The sequence below is a fragment of the Pelecanus crispus genome, chromosome 23 (assembly GCF_030463565.1).
Source record: "Pelecanus crispus isolate bPelCri1 chromosome 23, bPelCri1.pri, whole genome shotgun sequence".
Taxonomy (NCBI): Eukaryota; Metazoa; Chordata; class Aves; order Pelecaniformes; family Pelecanidae; genus Pelecanus; species Pelecanus crispus.
This window is the reverse complement of record NC_134665.1, coordinates 3093818-3113102: the sequence shown is the minus strand read 5'-3', so window position 1 is coordinate 3113102 and position 19285 is coordinate 3093818. Positions and strand designations below refer to the sequence as shown.

At 65.8% G+C, this 19285-nt stretch overlaps 1 protein-coding gene across 1 annotated transcript; it reads right to left on the bottom strand.

Annotated features, from left to right (window-relative positions):
* Positions 1–2101: 2101 nt before the first annotated feature.
* On the bottom strand, positions 2102–18696 carry RUSF1 (RUS family member 1). Its single transcript, XM_075724693.1, is given in 21 exon segments — positions 2102–2209; positions 2211–2230; positions 2885–2962; positions 3821–3881; positions 3883–3983; positions 6293–6363; positions 6837–6894; positions 8158–8323; positions 8325–8418; positions 9515–9585; positions 10260–10343; positions 10345–10362; positions 11112–11198; positions 11200–11218; positions 11305–11337; positions 13108–13153; positions 15416–15455; positions 15457–15531; positions 15900–15977; positions 17721–18028; positions 18684–18696. Coding segments are annotated over 21 exon segments (1629 nt in total).
* Positions 18697–19285: the final 589 nt, after the last annotated feature.

Here is a 19285-nt window from a genome sequence, read left to right as displayed (position 1 = left end):
GCCCCCCCGAAACTGCCCCAAACGAGCCCAAACCGCCCCCAAATGAGCCCAAACCGTGCCAAAATGAGCCCAAACTGTGCCTAAATGAGCCCAAACCGCCCCCAAATGAGCCCAAACCGTGCCAAAATGAGCCCAAACCGCCCCCAAACGAGCCCAAACCGCCCCCAAATGAGCCCAAACCGTGCCAAAATGAGCCCAAACTGCCCCAAACGAGTCCAAACCGCCCCCAAACGAGCCCAAACTGTGCCTAAATGAGCCCAAACCGCCCCCAAATGAGCCCAAACCGTGCCAAAATGAGCCCAAACTGCCCCCAAATGAGCCCAAACTGTGCCTAAATGAGCCCAAACTGCCCCAAACGAGTCCAAACCGCCCCCAAACGAGCCCAAACTGTGCCTAAATGAGCCCAAACCGCCCCCAAATGAGCCCAAACCGTGCCAAAATGAGCCCAAACCGCCCCCAAACGAGCCCAAACCGCCCCCAAATGAGCCCAAACCGTGCCAAAATGAGCCCAAACTGCCCCAAACGAGTCCAAACCGCCCCCAAACGAGCCCAAACTGTGCCTAAATGAGCCCAAACCGCCCCCAAATGAGCCCAAACCGTGCCAAAATGAGCCCAAACTGCCCCCAAATGAGCCCAAACTGTGCCTAAATGAGCCCAAACTGCCCCAAACGAGTCCAAACCGCCCCCAAACGAGCCCAAACTGTGCCTAAATGAGCCCAAACCGCCCCCAAATGAGCCCAAACCGTGCCAAAATGAGCCCAAACCGCCCCCAAACGAGCCCAAACGCCCCCAAATGAGCCCAAACCGTGCCAAAATGAGCCCAAACTGCCCCAAACGAGTCCAAACCGCCCCCAAACGAGCCCAAACTGTGCCTAAATGAGCCCAAACCCGCCCCCAAATGAGCCCAAACCGTGCCAAAATGAGCCCAAACTGCCCCCAAATGAGCCCAAACTGTGCCTAAATGAGCCCAAACTGCCCCAAACGAGTCCAAACCGCCCCCAAACGAGCCCAAACTGTGCCTAAATGAGCCCAAACCGCCCCCAAATGAGCCCAAACCGTGCCAAAATGAGCCCAAACCGCCCCCAAACGAGCCCAAACCGCCCCCAAATGAGCCCAAACCGTGCCAAAATGAGCCCAAACTGCCCCAAACGAGTCCAAACCGCCCCCAAACGAGCCCAAACTGTGCCTAAATGAGCCCAAACCGCCCCCAAATGAGCCCAAACCGTGCCAAAATGAGCCCAAACTGCCCCCAAATGAGCCCAAACTGTGCCTAAATGAGCCCAAACTGCCCCCAAATGAGCCCAAACCGCCCCCAAATGAGCCCAAACTGCCCCAAAAGGAGCCCAAACCGTGCCAAAAGGAGCCCAAACCGTGCCAAAAGGAGCCCAAACCGCCCCCAAATGAGCCCAAACCGTGCCAAAATGAGCCCAAACTGCCCCCAAATGAGCCCAAACCGCCCCCAAATGAGCCCAAAGTGGTCCCAAAATGAGCCCAAACTGTGCCTAAATGAGCCCAAACCGCCCCCAAATGAGCCCAAAGTGGTCCCAGAATGAGCCCAAACTGCTCCAAATTCCCCTCAAGTGTCCCAAAATGCCCCCAAAATGTCCCCAATTCCCCTCAAATGCCCCAAATTCCCCCCAAATTTCCCCAAATTCCCCTCACATGCCCCAAATCCCCCTCAAATCCCCCTCAAATGCCCCCAAATGTCCCCAAATGTCCCCAAATCCCCCCAAATGCCCCCAAATGTCCCCAAATGTCCCCAAATCCCCCCCAAATGCCCCCAAATGTCCCAAATCCCCCTCAAATGTCCCCAAATGCCCCCAAATGCCCCCAAATGTCCCCAAATCCCCCCCAAATCCCCCTCAAATGTCCCCAAATGCCCCAAATGCCCCTCAAATGCCCCCGAATGCCCCAACGGCCCGGCCCCCCGCCGGGGCACGCCCCGCCCGTTGCTCCCCAAGCGCCCCAAACCCCGGCGTTTTGGGTTTGTTTCTTTGTTTTGGACCCATTGTGAGAAAAAAAAAGAAAAAAACACCAGGGTATTTCTGCCCCCTCCCCCCCCGCTTTGGGGCCGTTTGGGGGGATCGGGGGCGGGGCCGGTCTAGGTGGGGCGGGGCGAGGGGCGGGGCTTCTCCGCGGAGGCCCCGCCCCCCGGCCCCGCCCACTCGAGCTGCCATTCGTCGGGGGCCAGGAGGTGCCGCTGCGTCTCCCCAACCGGCGGCCGCCAGCCCTGCGGGGCGGTGACGTCACGGGGTGACTCGCGTGACGTCATGGGGTGACTTGCGTGACATCACGGGGTGATGCGCATGGCGTCATGGGGAAAACGCGCGGGATGTCATGGGGTGACACGCGGGATGTCACGCAGCGCCGCGTAGCAACAAGCGGGGCAGGGAGGCTTGCGGGGGTGACACGTGATGACACGCCACGGCACGTGACGCATGTGGTGACGTGCCGCGACGCGTGTGACGTCACAGCGGGGGGGGGAGGAGGCCGCACGTGCAACGTCACAAGGGCGCTCAACGACACGCGTGACGACATGGGGGGGCCCCGGGCGGCGACGTGCGTGGCATTGCGAGGACACACGCCGACACGTGTTGCGAAGGTGACACGCGATGACGCGGGAGGTGGCGGCCGCGTGGGATGCCACGGGGGAGGGTCACGACGGACACGCGTGATGACACGGGGAGAGGGACCCAGGAGGGTGGCACGCCGCAACACGCGACATGCGCTGACACGTCACAACGCGTGATGGCACGCGACAACACGTGAGGGCCCAGAGGAAAAGGGGGTGTTGGGGGACACTGGGGGGGGGCAGAGGTGACCCGAGCACCGACACAGGGTGCCACGCGACGACACGCGTGCTGACACGCGTGCTGACACGTACCGTGCAGGAAGGCGGGGCCCAGCGTGCGCCAGAGGCGGGAGCTCTCGGCCACGACGCCCCACGGCACCGTCCCTGGCGCTGGGGGGGGCGACCCCGTTACTGCCCGCGGACCCCAGCGTCGCTCCGGGGACCCCAAACCTGCCCGGGGACCCCAAAACCACCCTGGGGACCCCAAAACTGCCCCCAGGGACCCCAAAATCACCCCAGGGACCCCAAAATTGCTCCAGGGACCCCAAACCTGCCCGGGGACCCCAAAACTGCCCCAGGGACCCCAAAATCACCCCAGGGACCCCAAAATTGCTCCGGGGAACCCAAAACCACCCCAGGGACCCCAAAACCACCCTGGGGACCCCAAAACTGCCCCAGAGACCCCAAAATTGCTCCAGGGAACCCAAAAATTTCCCCCAGGGGCCCCAAAATTTGCACCGGGGACCCCAAAAATTTGCCCCAGGGACCCCACAATTGCTACAGGGACCCCAAACCTGCCCCAGGGATCCCAAAATTGCTCCAGGGAACCCAAAATAGACCCCAGGGACCCCCAAATCCAATCCCTTCCAGGGGCCCCCAAAATGACCCCAGGGACCCCCCACCGCACCCCAGGGACCCCCAAACCCCTTCCAGGGACCCCCAAAATGACCCCAGGGGCCCCCAGCACACCCCAGGGGCCCCCCAAATGACCCCAGGGACCCCCCAACACACCCCAGGGACCTCCAGCACACCCCAGGGACCCCCCAAACCACCTCAGGGATCCCCACCATACCTCAGGGACCCCCAAACCCCTTCCAGGGACCCCCAAAATGACCCCAGGGACCCCCACCACACCCCAGGGACCCCCAAAATGACCCCAGGGACCCCCAAACCCCTTGCAGGGACCTCCAGCACACCCCAGGGCCCCCCAAGCCCCCCAGGGCCCCCCAAGCCCCCCAGGGGACTCACGGCAGCGGCGCAGGCGCTGCTGCAGCGGGCGCAGGGCAGCACCCATGGGTGCCCCCGGGGGGCAGGTCGGGGCCCAGCAGCTCCTCCAGCAGCAGAGCGTGGGCGCAGGCTCGGAGTGGGGTGTCAGGGGGGGCTCCCCGGCGCAGCCCCACCCCCACCCAGCCTGCGGGGAGGGGCGGGGGGGGTCACCCGGCTGCCTGGGACCCCTCCTGGGGCCCCGGGAACCCCTCCAGATGCCTGGGTGCCCCCCAAACTCCTGGGTCCCCTTCTGGGGACCGTGGGACCCCCCCCAAACTCCTGGAACCCCCCCAAATTCCTGAATCCCCCCCAAACTCCTGGGTCCCCTTCTGGGACCCTGGGACCCCCCCCAAAATCCTGGGACACCCCCAAACTCCCAGGTTCCCTTCTAGGACCCTGGGTCCCCCCCAAACTCCTGGGACCCCCCCCCCAAGATCCTAGGTCCCCTTCCAGGACCCTGGGACCCCCCCAGACACTTGGGTGCCCCCCAAACTCCTGGGTCCCTTTCTGGGACCCCCCCCAAATGCCTGAGTCCCCCCAAACTCCTGGGTCCCCCCCCAAACCCCTGGGTGCCCCCCCCAAACCCCTGGGCCACCCCCAAACCCCTGAATCCCCCCCAAACCCCTGGGCCCCCCCCAAACCCCTGGGTGCCCCCCCCAAACCCCTGGGCCGTCCCCAAACCCCTGAATCCCCCCCCAAACCCCTGGGGCCCCCCCCAAACCCCTGGGTGCCCCCCCAAACTCCTGGGTGCCCCCCCCAAACTCCTGGGTGCCCCCCCCAAACCCCTGAATCCCCCCCAAACCCCTGGGCCCCCCCCCAAACCCCTGGGTGCCCCCCCAAACTCCTGGGTGCCCCCCCCAAACCCCTGGGCCGTCCCCAAACCCCTGAATCCCCCCCAAACCCTGAATCCCCCCCAAACCCCTGGGCCCCCCCCAAACCCCTGGGTGCCCCCCCCAAACCCCTGGGCCGTCCCCAAACCCCTGAATCCCCCCCAAAACCCCTGGGCCCCCCCCCAAACCCCTGGGCCCCCCCCAAACCCCTGGGTGCTCCCCAAAACCCTGGGCCCCCCCCCAACTCCTGGTCCCCTTCCGGCCCCTGGGCCCCCCCCAAGTGCCGGGTGCCCCCAGTGCCCCCCAAGTGCCGGGTGCCCCCACCTCGCGCGGGGCGCAGCACGATGATGTAGTCCCGGGTGCCCCCAGTGCCCCCCAGTGCCCCCCAGTGCTCCCAGTGCCCCCCAGTGCCCCCACCTCGCGCGGGGCGCAGCACGATGATGTAGTCCCGGGTGCCCCCAGTGCCCCCCAGTGCTCCCAGTGCCCCCACCTCGCGCGGGGCGCAGCACGATGATGTAGTCCCGGGTGCCCCCAGTGCCCCCCAGTGCCCCCAGTGCCCCCCAGTGCCCCCACCTCGCGCGGGGCGCCAGCACGATGATGTAGTCCCGGGTGCCCCCAGTGCCCCCCAGTGCCCCCAGTGCTCCCAGTGCCCCCACCTCGCGCGGGGCGCAGCACGATGATGTAGTCCCGGGTGCCCCCAGTGCCCCCCAGTGCCCCCCAGTGCCCCCAGTGCTCCCAGTGCCCCCCAGTGCTCCCCAGTGCCCCCCAGTGCTCCCCAGTGCCCCCACCTCGCGTGGGGCGCAGCACGATGATGTAGTCCCCGGGTGCCCCCAGTGCCCCCCAGTGCCCCCAGTGCTCCCAGTGCTCCCAGTGCCCCCCAGTGCTCCCAGTGCCCCCCAGTGCCCCCCAGTGCTCCCACCTCGCGTGGGGCGCAGCACGATGATGTAGTCCCGGGTGCCCCCAGTGCCCCCCAGTGCCCCCCAGTGCCCCCCACCTCGCGCGGGGCGCAGCACGATGATGTAGTCCCAGGTGCCCCCAGTGCCCCCCCAGTGCCCCCAGTGCTCCCAGTGCTCCCAGTGCCCCCCAGTGCCCCCAGTGCCCCCACCCTCGCGCGGGGCGCAGCACGATGATGTAGTCCCGGGTGCCCCCAGTGCCCCCCAGTGCCCCCAGTGCCCCCCAGTGCCCCCCAGTGCTCCCAGTGCCCCCAGTGCCCCCACCTCGCGTGGGGCGCAGCACGATGATGTAGTCCCAGGTGCCCCCAGTGCCCCCAGTGCTCCCAGTGCCCCCAGTGCTCCCAGTGCCCCCCAGTGCCCCCAGTGCCCCCACCTCATGTGGGGCGTAGCACGATGATGTAGTCCCGGGTGCCCCCAGTGCCCCCCAGTGCCCCCAGTGCTCCCAGTGCCCCCCAGTGCCCCCCAGTGCCCCCAGTGGCTCCCAGTGCCCCCACCTCGCGTGGGGCGCAGCACGCTGATGTAGTCCCGGGTGCCCCCAGTGCCCCCCAGTGCTCCCAGTGCCCCCCAGTGCCCCCCCACCTCGCGCGGGGCGCAGCACGATGATGTAGTCCCGGGTGCCCCCAGTGCCCCCCAGTGCCCCCCAGTGCCCCCAGTGCTCCCGGTGCCCCCACCTCGCGCGGGGCGCAGCACGATGATGTAGTCCCGGGTGCCGCACGCCAGCGCCTTCTTCAGCTCCGCCTCGCTGGGGGCATGGGGGAGACCTGCGCTTGGGGCCAACCCTGGGGACCCCCAATCCTGGGGACCCCCCCAAATCCCGGGGACCCCCAACTCCTGGGAAGCCCCCAATCTCGGGGCCCCCCAAAACCCGGGGGCCCCCCAAATCCTCGGGACCCCCCCCAATCCTCGGGACCCCCCCCCAATCCTGGCTGCCCCCCCTGAACTGCTGGGGGCTCCCCCCCGAACTCCTGGGTGCCCCCCAAAACCTGGGTGCCCCCCAAATCCCGGGGACCCCCCCCGAACTCCTGCGTGCCCCCCCAACCTTCTGGGCACCCCCCCCAACTCCTGGGTGCCCCCCCTGAGCTCCTGGGTCCCCTCCCCAAACTCCTGGGTGCCCCCCCCGAACTCCTGGGTGCCCCCCCAACTCCTGGGGACCCCCCCAACCTTCTGGGTGCCCCCCGAGTTCCTGGGTGCCCCCCTCCCCCCAGGTCCCCTCACCTATTGACCAGGCGGTGCAGGGGGGCGCCCAGGTGGAGGCTGAGGCGGGTGCTGAAGCCTGTGGGGACAGCGGGTGACGTCGGGGTGACGTCGGGGCGACGTCGGGGCGACGCAAGGGAGGGGCAGCCAGCGGGGACGCACAGGGTGACGGGGGGTGGCACTGGGTGACACTGGGTGACATGGGGAGGACGCTGGGCGGCATCGGGTGATGCAGGGGGTGACAACATGTGCACTGGGTGACACTGGGTGACATGGGGTAACAGGAGGAGGACGCTGGGTGGCATCAGGTGATGTGGGGGGGGTGACAATAGGGGACACTGGGTGACACTGGGTGACACTGGGAGGATGCTGGGTCGCATCAGGTGACGCAGAGGGGTAACATTGGGTGACAATAGGTGACATTGGGTGACGCTGGGTGACATGAAAAGGATGCTGGGTGGCATCGGGTGACGCGGGGGTGACAATAGGGGACACTGGGTGACATTGGGGTGACATGGGGAGGACACTGGGGGGCATTAGGTGACAGGAGAGTGACACCAGGTGATACTGGGTGACGTCAGGTGATATGGGGTAACACAAGGGGGCGGGTGACAAGGGGTGACATGTGCGGGGGACACTGGGGGGGCTCACAGAGTGACATGGGGGGGGTGACACGGCAGGATGGGTGCCAGAGGGGTGACATGAGGGGTGACATGGGGGGGGTGGGTGACACTGGGTGACACGGAAGGGTGACATGGGGGGGGTGGGTGACACTGTGTGACATGGGGTGACACGGGGGGGTGACAGGGTGGGGTGGATGACACGGGGTGGGTGACACAGGGGGGGTGGGTGACACTGGGTGACACGGAAGGGTGACATGGGGTGGGTGACACTGTGTGACATGGGGTGACACGGGGGGGTGACAGGGTGGGGTGGATGACACGGGGTGGGTGACACTGGGTGACATGGGGAGGGTGGGTGACACAGGGGTGACACAGGGGGGTGACAGGGTGGGGTGGGTGACATGGGGAGGGTGGGTGACACGGGGGGGTTGACATGGGGGGGTGACACAGGGGGGTGACATGGCGGGGTGACACGAGGGGGGTGGGTGACGTGGGGGGTGGGTGACACTGGGTGACACAGGGGGTGGGTGACACAGGGATGGGTGACACCGGGGGGGACACTGGGTGACACAGGGGGTGGGTGACACAGGGGGTTGACATGGGGGGGGTGACACGGGGGGGTACTGGGTGACACGGGGGGGTGGGTGACATGAGGGGGGTGACACGGGGGGTGGGTGACACGGGGTGACACAGGGGGGTGACGCGGGGGGGACACTCACCGGGCAGCAGGGGCTCGCGGGGGTTGACCTCCTCGGGGCCCGGGGACGCTGACGCTGACCCCCGCCCTCCCCGGCAGGGTGGGGGCCCGGCAGCCCCGCCCCCCCGGGCCCCGCCCCCCCCGGCCCCGCCCCGCAGGGCCCCGCCCAGGGCGAGGCGCAGGCGCGGGGCGGTTGAGGGTGGGCAGGCGCAGGGCCCCCAGCGCCCCCAGGTTGGCGCCCAGGTGGGTGCCCAGCAGCAGCGCCACCACCCCCCCCGTCAGCCTGGGGGGCCCCAAATCCCATCAGCCCCGGGGGGCCCGACACCCCCTCAGATGGGGGGCCCCCAAAATCCCCCATCAGCCCCGGGGGGCCCGACACCCCCTCAGATGGGGGGCCCCCAAAATCCCCCATCAGCCCCGGGGGGCCCGACACCCCCTCAGATGGGGGGCCCCCCAAATCCCCCATCAGCCCCCTGGGGGGCCCCAGCCCCTCCCCCAGACCCGGGGGGCCCCCAAAATCTCCCAGGAGTTTCCCCCTCCCTCCCTCTCCCTGAGGCCCCGCCCCCTCTCCCGAGGCTCCACCCATTCCTGGAGGCCCCGCCCCAGGCCACCACGGGCCCCCCTCCCGGCCCCGCCCCCTCTCCCCAGGCCCCGCCCCCCTCCCCACGGCCACCCCTCTCAGGCCCCGCCCCCCCTCCCCAGGCCCCGCCCCCTCACCACGGCCACCCTTCCCAGGGCCCCGCCCCCCTCCCCAGGCCCCGCCCCCTCACCACGGCCGCCGCCCCCAGGCCCCGCCCCCCTCCCCAGGGCCCCGCCCCCTCACCACGGCCGCACCCCCCAGGCCCCGCCCCCCCTCCCCAGGCCCCCGCCTCCCTCACCACGGCCGCCCCTCCCAGGCCCCGCCCCCCCCCCCGCCCCGCCCCCCTCCCCCGGGGCCCGCCCCCTCACCACGGCCACCCTTCCCAGGCCCCGCCCCCTCCCCAGGCCCCGCCCCCTCACCACGGCCGCCGCCCCCAGGCCCCGCCCCCCCTCCCCAGGGGCCCCGCCCCCTCACCACGGCCGCCCCCCAGGCCCCGCCCCCTCACCACGGCCCGCCCAGGCCCCGCCCCCCTCCCCCCGGGCCCCGCCCCCTCACAACGGCCGCCCCTCCCAGGCCCCGCCCCCTCCCCAGGGCCCCGCCCCCCCCTCACCAACGGCCGCCCCTCCCAGGCCCCGCCCCCTCTCCCCGGCCCCGCCCCCTCCCCACGGCCGCCCCTCCCAGGCCCCGCCCCCTCACCACGGCCGCCCCCCAGGCCCCGCCCCCTCCCCACGGCCCGCCCCTCCCAGGCCCCGCCCCCCCTCCCCAGGCCCCGCCCCCTCCCCAGGCCCCGCCCCCTCACCACGGCCGCCCCTCCAGCAGCGGCAGCAGCAGCAGCGCCAGCAGCAGCCCCGCCCCGTTCACCAGCGTCTCCTGCCCGGCCACAGCAGGGACACCAGTAACCCCCAGTAACACCAGTGACCCCCCCAGCAACACCAGTAACGCCCCAGTAACACCACTAACCCCACAGTAACACCCCCAGCAACACCAGTAACCCCCCAGTAACACCAGCAATGCCCCAGGAACCCCCCAGCAATGCCAGTAACCCCCCAGTAACACCAGTAACCCCCCCAGCAACACCAGTAACGCCCCAGTAACCCCCCCACCGCTGCCTCCCTGTGCTCCCAGTACAGCCTAGTCCCCCTCCCAGTATAAGCCAGTTGCTGCCCCACTACTCTCACTTGCCTCCCAGTGCTCCCAGTCCAGCCCAGTTGCCCTCCCAGTCATCCCCCCTTGCCCCCAGTGACCCCAATCCCCTCCCAGCGTCCCCCCCAGTGCTCCCAGTACAACCCAGTTGCCCTCCCACTCCCCTCCCAGTGTACCCCAGTCCCCTCCCAGTGCTCCCAGTCCAGCCCAGCTGTCTTTCCAGTCCCTACCCATCACCCCCGGTCCGCTCCCAGTGCTCCCAGTCCAGCCAGTTGCCCTCCCACTCCCTCCCAGTGTCCCCCAGTCCCCTCCCAGTGCTCCCAGTTCATCCCACTTGCCCTCCCACTCCCTCCCAGTGCCTCCCAGTCCCCTCCAGTGCTCCCAGTGCTCCCAGTGCCCACCTGGCTGCTGTCCTTGGCGGCCACGTCGGCCATGTTGTCCCTCCGCGCCTGGTGCACGGCCAGCGCCGCCCGCGTGGCCCCGCCCCGCCACGCCCACGATGCACTGGGGGACACCAGTGCCTCCCAGTATCACCCCAGTGCCTCCCAGTATCACCCCAGTGCCCGCCCGCCACGCCCACGATGCACTGGGGGACACCAGTGCCTCCCAGTGCCTCCCAGTATCACCCCAGTGCCCGCCCGCCACGCCCACAATGCACTGGGGGACACCAGTGCCTCCCAGTATCACCCCAGTGCCTCCCAGTATCACCCCAGTGCCCGCCCACCACGCCCACGATGCACTGGGGGGACACCCAGTGCCTCCCAGTACCACCCCAGTGCCTCCCAGTGCCATCCCGCCCATGCCCATGATGCACTGGGGGACACCCAGGGCCTCCCAGTATCACCCCAGTGCCACCCCAGGGCCTCCCAGTGCCTCCCAGTATCACCCCAGTGCCCGCCCGCCACACCCACGATGCACTGGGGGGGACACCCAGGGCCTCCCAGTATCACCCAGTGCCTCCCAGTGCCACCCCAGTACCCTCCCAGTCCCCCCTAGTGCCTCCCACTATCACCCCAGTACCCTCCCAGTACCACCCAGTGCCTCCCAGTGCCCCCCAGGGCCTCCCAGTATCACCCCAGTACCCTCCCAGTCCCCCCCAGTATCATCCCCTTCCCTCCCAGTCCACCCCAGTATCCCCCAGCATCACCCAGTACCCCCCAGTGCCTCCCAGTACCCTCCCAGTCCCCCCCGGCCCCGCTCCCCCTCCCGCGCGGTGGGCGTGGCAGTGGGCGTGGCGGTGGGCGTGGCCTCACCTTGCCCGCGGCCGCCAGCGTCAGGAGGGCGGGGCCGGCGCGCGGCCAGGCGGGCGCCAGCAGCTCCAGCACGAGCGCCGCGTCATTTCAGCACGTCAGCCGCCAGCCTGGGCGGGGCCTCGCGTCACGGGGGCGGGGCCTCCGCGGCACGGGGCGGGGCTTTGGGGGCGGGGCCTCGGGGGCGGGGACTCACCGCCACTGCTTGGCCTCGCAGTCCAGGCGGCTCCTGGGGGATCCCAGTGCTCCCAGTAAGGCCCAGTGCTCCCAGTAAGGCCCAGGGCCACCTCCCAGCAAAGCCCAGCGCTCCCAGTGCCGCCTCCCAGCGCTCCCAGTAAGGCCCAGCGCTCCCAGTGCTGCCTCCCAGTGCTCCCAGTAAGGACCAGTGACTCCCAGTAAGGCCCAGAGACTCCCAGTGCCGCCTCCCAGTGCCGCCTCCCAGTGCTCCCAGTAAGGCCCAGTGCTCCCAGTGCCGCCTCCCAGTGCTCCCAGTAAGGCCCAGTGCTCCCACTAAGTCCCAGTGACTCCCAGTAAGTCCCAGTGACTCCCAGTGCCGCCTCCCAGTGCTCCCAGTGCCACCTCCCAGTGCTCCAGTAAGGCCCAGTGCCTCCCAGTGCTGCCTCCCAGTGCTCCCAGTAAGGCCCAGTAACTCCCAGTGCCGCCTCCCAGTGCTCCCAGTAAGACCCAGTGCTCCCAGTAAGGCCCAGAGGCTCCCAGTGCCGCCTCCCAGTGCTCCCAGTAAGGCCCAGTGCTCCCAGTGCCACCGCCCAGTGCTCCCAGTAAGGCCCAGTGCTCCCAGTATCCTCCCAGTCCATCCCAGCGCCCTCCCAGTCCCCTTCCAATGCTCCCAGTATCCTCCCAGTCCATCCCAGTATCCTCCCAGTCCACCCCAGTATCCTCCCAGTCCCATCCCAGTGCCTTTTCAGTCCTCCCAGTATCCTCCCAGTCCATCCCAGTGCCTCCCAGTCCCTTTCCAATGCTCCCAGTATCCTCCCAGTCCATCCCAGTATCCTCCCAGTCCACCCCAGTCCCATCCCAGTGCCCTCCCAGTGCTCCCAGTATCCTCCCAATCCATCCCTTTGCCTCTCAGTATCTTCCCAGTCCATCCCAGTGCCCTCCCAGTCCATCCCAGTATCCTCCCAGTCCCATCCCAGTGCCCTCCAGTACCCTCCCAGTCCACCCCAGTACCTTCTCAGTCTTCCCAGTATCCTCCAGTCCATCCCAGTGCCCTCCCAGTCCCCTTCCAATGCTCCCAGTATCCTCCCAGTCCATCCCAGTATCCACCCAGTCCAGCCCAGTCCCATCCCAGTGCCCTCCCAGTACCCTCCCAGTCCACCCCAGTGCCTTCTCAGTCCTCCCAGTATCCTCCCAGTCCTTCCCAGTGCCCTCCCAGTCCCCTTCCAATGCTCCCAGTATCCTCCCAGTCCATCCCAGCGCCCTCCCAGTCCCCTTCCAATGCTCCCAGTATCCTCCCAGTCCATCCCAAGCGCCCTCCCAGTCCCCTTCCAATGCTCCCAGTATCCTCCCAGTCCATCCCAGCGCCCTCCCAGTCCACCCCTTCCAATGCTCCCAGTATCCTCCCAGTCCATCCCAGCGCCCTCCCAGTCCCCTTCCAATGCTCCCAGTATCCTCCCAGTCCATCCCAGTAACCTCCCAGTCCACCCCAGTAACCTCCAGTCCCCTCCTCATGCTCCCAGTATCCTCCCTGTCCATTCCAGTGCCCTCCCAGTCCATCCCAGTCCCTCCCAGTGCTCCCAGTGCCCTCCCAGTCCAGCCCAGTCCCTCCCAGTGCTCCCAGTGCCCTCCCAGTCCAGCCCAGTCCCTCCCAGTGCTCCCAGTGCCCTCCCAGTCCAGCCCAGTCCCTCCCAGTCCAGCCCAGTCCCCTCCCAGTGCTCCCAGTGCCCTCCCAGTCCAGCCCAGTGCCTTCCCAGTGCTCCCAGTCCCTCCCAGTCCAGCCCAGTGCCCTCCCAGTCCAGCCCAGTGCCCTCCCAGTGCTCACCCCTGGAGCCAGGCGAAGGTGATGCGCGTCACCATCCCCACCCCATCTGCGGGGGGCAGCGGTTTTGGGGTCAAACCCAGCGATTTTGGGGATGAGGCGTTTGGGGGGGAATCAGGAAATTTGAGGGATTTGGGGTGAAAACGGAGAATTTGGGGTGCAAGAGAGTTTTGGGGTGAAAATGGGGGGATTTTGGGTGCGGGAGAATTTGGGGGTGAAAATGGGGGATTTGGGGTGCGGGGGTTTGGGGTGATAACTGGGGGATTTTGGGTACGGGGGAGTTTTGGGGTGAAAATGGGGGATTTTGGGTTAAAAAAAGGCTGTTGTGGGGCAAATTTGGGGGTAAAACTGGGGATTTTGGGGGTCAAAGTGGGATTTTGGGGGGTGAAACGAAGGGATTTGAGGGGGGCTGGGGCTGATTTTGGGCTAAAATGAGGGATTTGGGGGTGAAATGGACAAAATCAGTGAATTTTGGGAGAAATTAATGAATTTGGGGGAAATTAGTTATTTTTTTAAAAAATTAGTGAATTTGTGGGAAAATTCATGAATTTGGGGCTCAAACATGGATCTGGGATCTAAGAAACATTTTGGGGCCAAACTGGGGGATTTTTGGGGGTGCTGGAGCAGGTTTTGGGGTGATTTGGGGGCTCAAAGTGGGATTTTTTGGGGTGAAATGAAAGGATTCGAGGGGGCCTGGGGATGATTTTGGGCTAAAATGAAGGCTTTTGGGGTAAAAGTGGGACACTTTAGGGTGAAAGAGGCAAAATTGCTGAATTTTTGGGGGAAATTAATGGACTTTTGGGGGGAAATTAGTGATTTTTTTTTTTTTAAATTAGTGAATTTTGGGGAAAAATTCATGAATTTGCGGCTCAGGATGTAAGAAAGATTTTGGGGCCAAACTGGGGATTTTTGGGGGGGCTGGAGCAGGTTTTGGGGTGAAATGGGGGGATTTGAGGGGTTCTGGGGCTCATTTTGGGGTGAAAACTGGGAGATTTGGGGGGTCAGACAAGGGTTTGGGGGTCAAATTAGTGGATTTTTGGTTAAAACTGGGGGATTTGGGGATCAAATTGAGAAATTCTGGGGTCAAACTGGGCAATTTTGGGATCAAGTTGAAAAATTTTGAGGTTTAAACTGGAATTTTTGGGTCAAATTGGTAGATTTTGGGGTCAAATTGATAGATTTTGGGGTCAAATTAAGGAATTCCAGGGAAGTAAACATAAATTTTGGGGTAAAAATAGTGGGATTTGGAATTAAAACAATTTCAGGGTGGAATTAAGGAGTTTTAGAGTGGCCAAAGCAGATTTTGGGGTCAAGCAAAGATATTTCGGGGTCAAAAAATGGGTTTGAGGGTCAAATTGAGGAATTTTGGGGTCAAACTGAGGAATTTTGGGATCCAATCGGTAGATTCTGGTGTCAAACTGGGAAATTTTGAAGTCAAATGAACAAACGTTTGGGTCAGTTAAGGGATTTTGAGGTTAAACTGAGGGATTTTGGGGTCAAATTGGCAGATTTGGGGATCAAAGATAAGCTTAGGGATCAAATTGAGGAATTTTGGGGTCAAACTGAAGGATTTTGGGGTCAAATTGAGGGATTTTTGCAGTCAAAGATGGGTTTTAGGGATCAAATTGAGCAATTTTGGGGGTCAAAGTGAGGGATTTAGGAGTTAAATCACTAGATTTTGGGGTCAAATTGAGGAATTTTGGGATCAATTAGGAGATTTTGGGGTCAAAGATCGGTTTACGGATTAAACTAAGCAATTTTGGTGTCAAACTGAGGGATTTAGGAGTTAAATTAGTAGATTTTGGGGGCACACCTGGGGGATTTTGGGGTTAAGTGAGGAATTTTAGGGTCAATTAAGGGGTTTTTGGGGTCTAATTGGGAGATTTTGGGGTCAAACTGGAGATTTGGCGGTAAAAAAAAGGTTTTTTGGGGTCAAATTGAGCAATTGTGGTGTCAATCTAAGGAATTTTGGGGTCAAACCAAGAGATTTTAGGGTCAAATGGGGGAATTTTTGGGTCAAACCAGGAGATTTTGGAATCACTAATGGATTTGGGAGTCAAATAGAGGAATTTTAGGGTCAATTAAGGGACTTTGAGGTCCAATTGTGAGATTTTTGAGGTCAAAGATGGGTTTGGGGCATCAAATCGAGGAGTTTTGGGCTCAATCTAAGAGATTTTGGGGTCAAACACGGACATTTTGAGGCCAAACCAGGAAATTTTGGGGTCAAATTGAGGAATTTTGGGGTCAAACTCAGGGATGTGGGGTTCCCAGCGGGATTTGGGGTCAAGCAGGGGGGCTTGGGGGGACTCACCACGCAGCACCCAGGTGAGGGTGGCCCCGGTGACGGTGGCCCGCGCTGTCCCCGACCCCCACGGCCTGGAGCACCGCCCGGGTGGCCAGGGCGCCCGTCAGGGTGCTGCACAGCGCCTGCCCAGTGCTCCCAGTTACCTCCCAGTGCCCCCCAGTTACCCCCCACTGACCCCCTTGCCCACCCCGCCTCCCTCCCAGTTACCTCCCAGTCCCTCCCAGTGCCACCCTGACCCTTCCCAGAAGACCCCAACCCCTCTCAGCATCTCCCAGCCCATCCCAGTACTCCCAGTTACCCCCCAGTTACCTCCCACTGACCCCCCATCCCGTCCCAGTGCTCCCAGTTACCACCCAGTTACCTCCCACTGACCCCATACCCACCCCACCTCCCTCCCAGTCCCTCCCAGTAGCCCCCAATCCCTTCCCAGTGCCTCCCAGTGCCCCTCCCGGGCGCCCCCCAGCCCCCTCCCAGTCCCTCCCAGTGGCACCTGGAGCGCGTCCCAGCACTGGTACTGGAGGTAGTCGGGGCTGACGCTCTCGGGGTACCCCTGGGGCAGCAGCACCCGCTGGCGGGGGGGCACGGGGGGGGGTCAGGTACCCCTGGGACCCCCCCCAAGGCTCCATCTGTCCCCTCCTGGGACCCCCCAGGGCCCCCCCAAGCCACCCTTGGGCACCATTGGACCCCCCCCAAATGCCATTTAACCCCCTTACCCCCCCCAGGACCCCAATAACCCTCCCCAGAGCCCCCCCCAGGACCCCAATAAGCCCCCCAGAAACCCCCCAGAGCCCCCATAACCCCCAGGACCACCCCAGACCCAAATAAACCCCCCCAGACCCCGCTATCTCCCCCAAAACACCCCCATTACCCCCCCAGGACCCCCCCAGAGCCCCAAGTTCTCCTCCAGGACCCCAGCAGCCCCCCCCCCAGGATCCCCCCCAGAGCCCCAATAACCCCAGGGCCCCCACAGGACCCCAATAACCCCCCCCAGACCCCGCTATCTCCCCCAAAACACCCCCATTACCCCCCCCAGGACCCCCCCAGAGCCCCAAGATCTCTCCTAGGACCCCAGCAGCCCCCCCCCAGGATCCCCCCCAGAACCCCAATAACCCCAGGACCCCCCCCAGAGCCCCAATAACCCCCCTCAGACCCTGATATCTCCCCCAGGATGCCCCCATTACCCCCCCAGGACCCCCCCAGACCCTCATTACCTCCCCCAGGACCCCAATATCTCCCCCCAGGCCCCAGCCAGGACCCCAATAACCCCCAAGACCCCCCCAGGACCCCAATAACCCCCCCCAGGATCCCCCTGGACCCCAATATCTCCCCCAGGATGCCCCCAGGACCTCAATAACCCCCCCTGGACCCCAATATCTGCCCCAGGATGCCCCCATTCCACCCCCAGGACCCCCCTGGACCCCAATATCTCCCCCAAGACCCCCCCAGGACCACAATAACCCCCCCCGGACCCCCCTGGGCCCCAATATCTCCCCCAGGACCCCCCCAGAGCCCCAATATCCCCCCCAGGACCCCAGCAGCCAACCCCACAGGACCCCAATAGCCCCCAGGACCCCAATAACCCCCCCGAACCCCGATATCTGCCCCAGGACACCCCCATTCCCACCCCCAGACCCCGATATCTCCCCCACGACCCTCCCAGGACCTCAATAACCCCCCTGGAACCCGATATCTGCCCCAGGACGCCCCCATTCCACCCCCAGGACCCCCCCCGGACCCCCAATATCTCCCCCAAGGACCCCCCCCGGACCCCACTAACCCCCCCAGAACCCCCCCTGGGCCCCAATATCTCCCCCAGGATGCCCCCAGGACGCCCCCAGACCCCGATATCTGCCCCAGGACCCCCCCTGGACACCAATATGTCCCCCAGGACGCCCCGAGGACCCCCCCAGACCCCGATATCTGCCCCAGGATGCCCCCAGACCCCGATATCTGCCCCAGCACCCCCCCAGGACCCCCAGGACCCCAATATCTCCCCCAGGATCCCCCCAGGACCCCCCCGGCCCCCCACCCCCCCTTTCCCCCCTCTCACGGCGGCAGCGCGGCGCAGCCAGGAGTGCGGGCAGGCTCCGGGGGGGGACGATGCGCTGGAGCCCCCCCCGGGGGTCCCCCAAATACCTGGCGGCTTCGCGGGGACCCCACAGCTCCCGGCACAGGGGGGGGGGCTCGGGGGGGCCTGCGGGGACCGGGGCGGGGGGGGTCACACACGGGGCGGGGGGGCTCGGGGGTATGGGGGGGGTCCCGTGGGGGGGTCCCCTGTCCCGCGTCCCCCCCCGGTACCCTCCGCTCGCGCCATCCCACGCCGCCGGCAGCCGCGGTCCGCCACGTCTCTATGGTTTGGGGGGGGCGGGGTCCGCCACGTCTCTATGGTTTGGGGGGGCGGGGTCCGCCACGTCTCTATGGTTTGGGGGGGCGGGGTCCGCCACGTCTCTATGGTTTGGGGGGGCGGGGCCGGGGTCCGCCACGTCTCTATGGTTTGGGGGGGCGGGGTCCGCCACGTCTCTATGGTTTGGGGGGGCGGGGTCCGCCACGTCTCTATGGTTTGGGGGGGCGGGGTCCGCCACGTCTCTATGGTTGGGGGGGGCGGGGTCCGCCACGTCTCTATGGTTGGGGGGGCGGGCTGGGGTCCGCCACGTCTCTATGGTTTGGGGGGGCGGGGCCGGGGTCCACCACGTCTCTATGGTTGGGGGGGGCGGGGTCCGCCACGTCTCTATGGTTTGGGGGGGCCGGGGTCCGCCACGTCTCTATGGTTGGGGGGGGCGGGGTCCGCCACGTCTCTATGGTTTGGGGGGCGGGCTGGGGTCCGCCACGTCTCTATGGTTGGGGGGGGGCGGGGTCCGCCACGTCTCTATGGTTTGGGGGGCGGGCTGGGCCGGGGTCCACCACATCTCTATGGTTTGGGGGCGGGGTCCTCCACCTCTCTGTGGTCCCATAGGATGCTCTAGGCCCACCCCCTCCGCTCTATGGTCACGTGGCCGCTCTGGAGCCTCTTCCCCCCCTCTCTATGGTCTCACCCCCCATTTGGCTGCCCCCCACTTTGGGTGCCCCCCCCCCCCCAATGCCCCCAGCAGCCACACGCAGCCACGGCCACAACTCCAAGCGCTTTATTGGGTGGGATGGGGGGCGGGGGGGGCGTGGGGCAGGGCCAACCACAGGTCACCGTGGGGCACCCCTGGGGGGCCGTGGGGCACCCATGGGTCACCGGGTTCACCTGGCACGGAACACGTTGTGGTCCGCCAAGGTGGCGTTGACCCACCTTCAAGGGTCATGGTTGACCACAGGGCACCCATGGGTGCAGTGGGTCACCATGGGGCACCTATAGGTCTCATGGGGCACCCATGGGTGCAGTGGAGCACCTATAGGTCTCGTGGTGCACCCGTGGGTGGCCAAGGACCACCACAGAGCTCAGCTAACACACAGAAAATGACGGTCCTCCAAGGTGACATTGACCCACGTCCAAGACCCGTGGTTGACCACCAGGCACCCATGGGTGTGGTGGGTCGCCATGGGGCACCCATGGGTGCAGTGGGGCACCTATAGGTCTCGTGGTGCACCCGTGGGTGGCCAAGGACCACCACAGAGCTCAGCTAACGCAGACACACAGAAAATGATGGTCCTCCAAGGTGGTGGTGACCCATCTCCAAGGCCCACGGTTGGCTGGGGGGGCGGCTGTGGTTGACCACGGAGCACCCACGGGTGCAGCGGGTCGCTATGGGGCACCTATAGGTCTCACGGGGCACCCGTGGGTGGCCGAGGATCGCCACGGGATCGAGCAGAGAGGAAACCGCGGTCCTCCAAGGTGGCACTGACGCACCTCCCGAGGCCCACGGTTGGACAGGGAGCACCCACGGGCGGCCG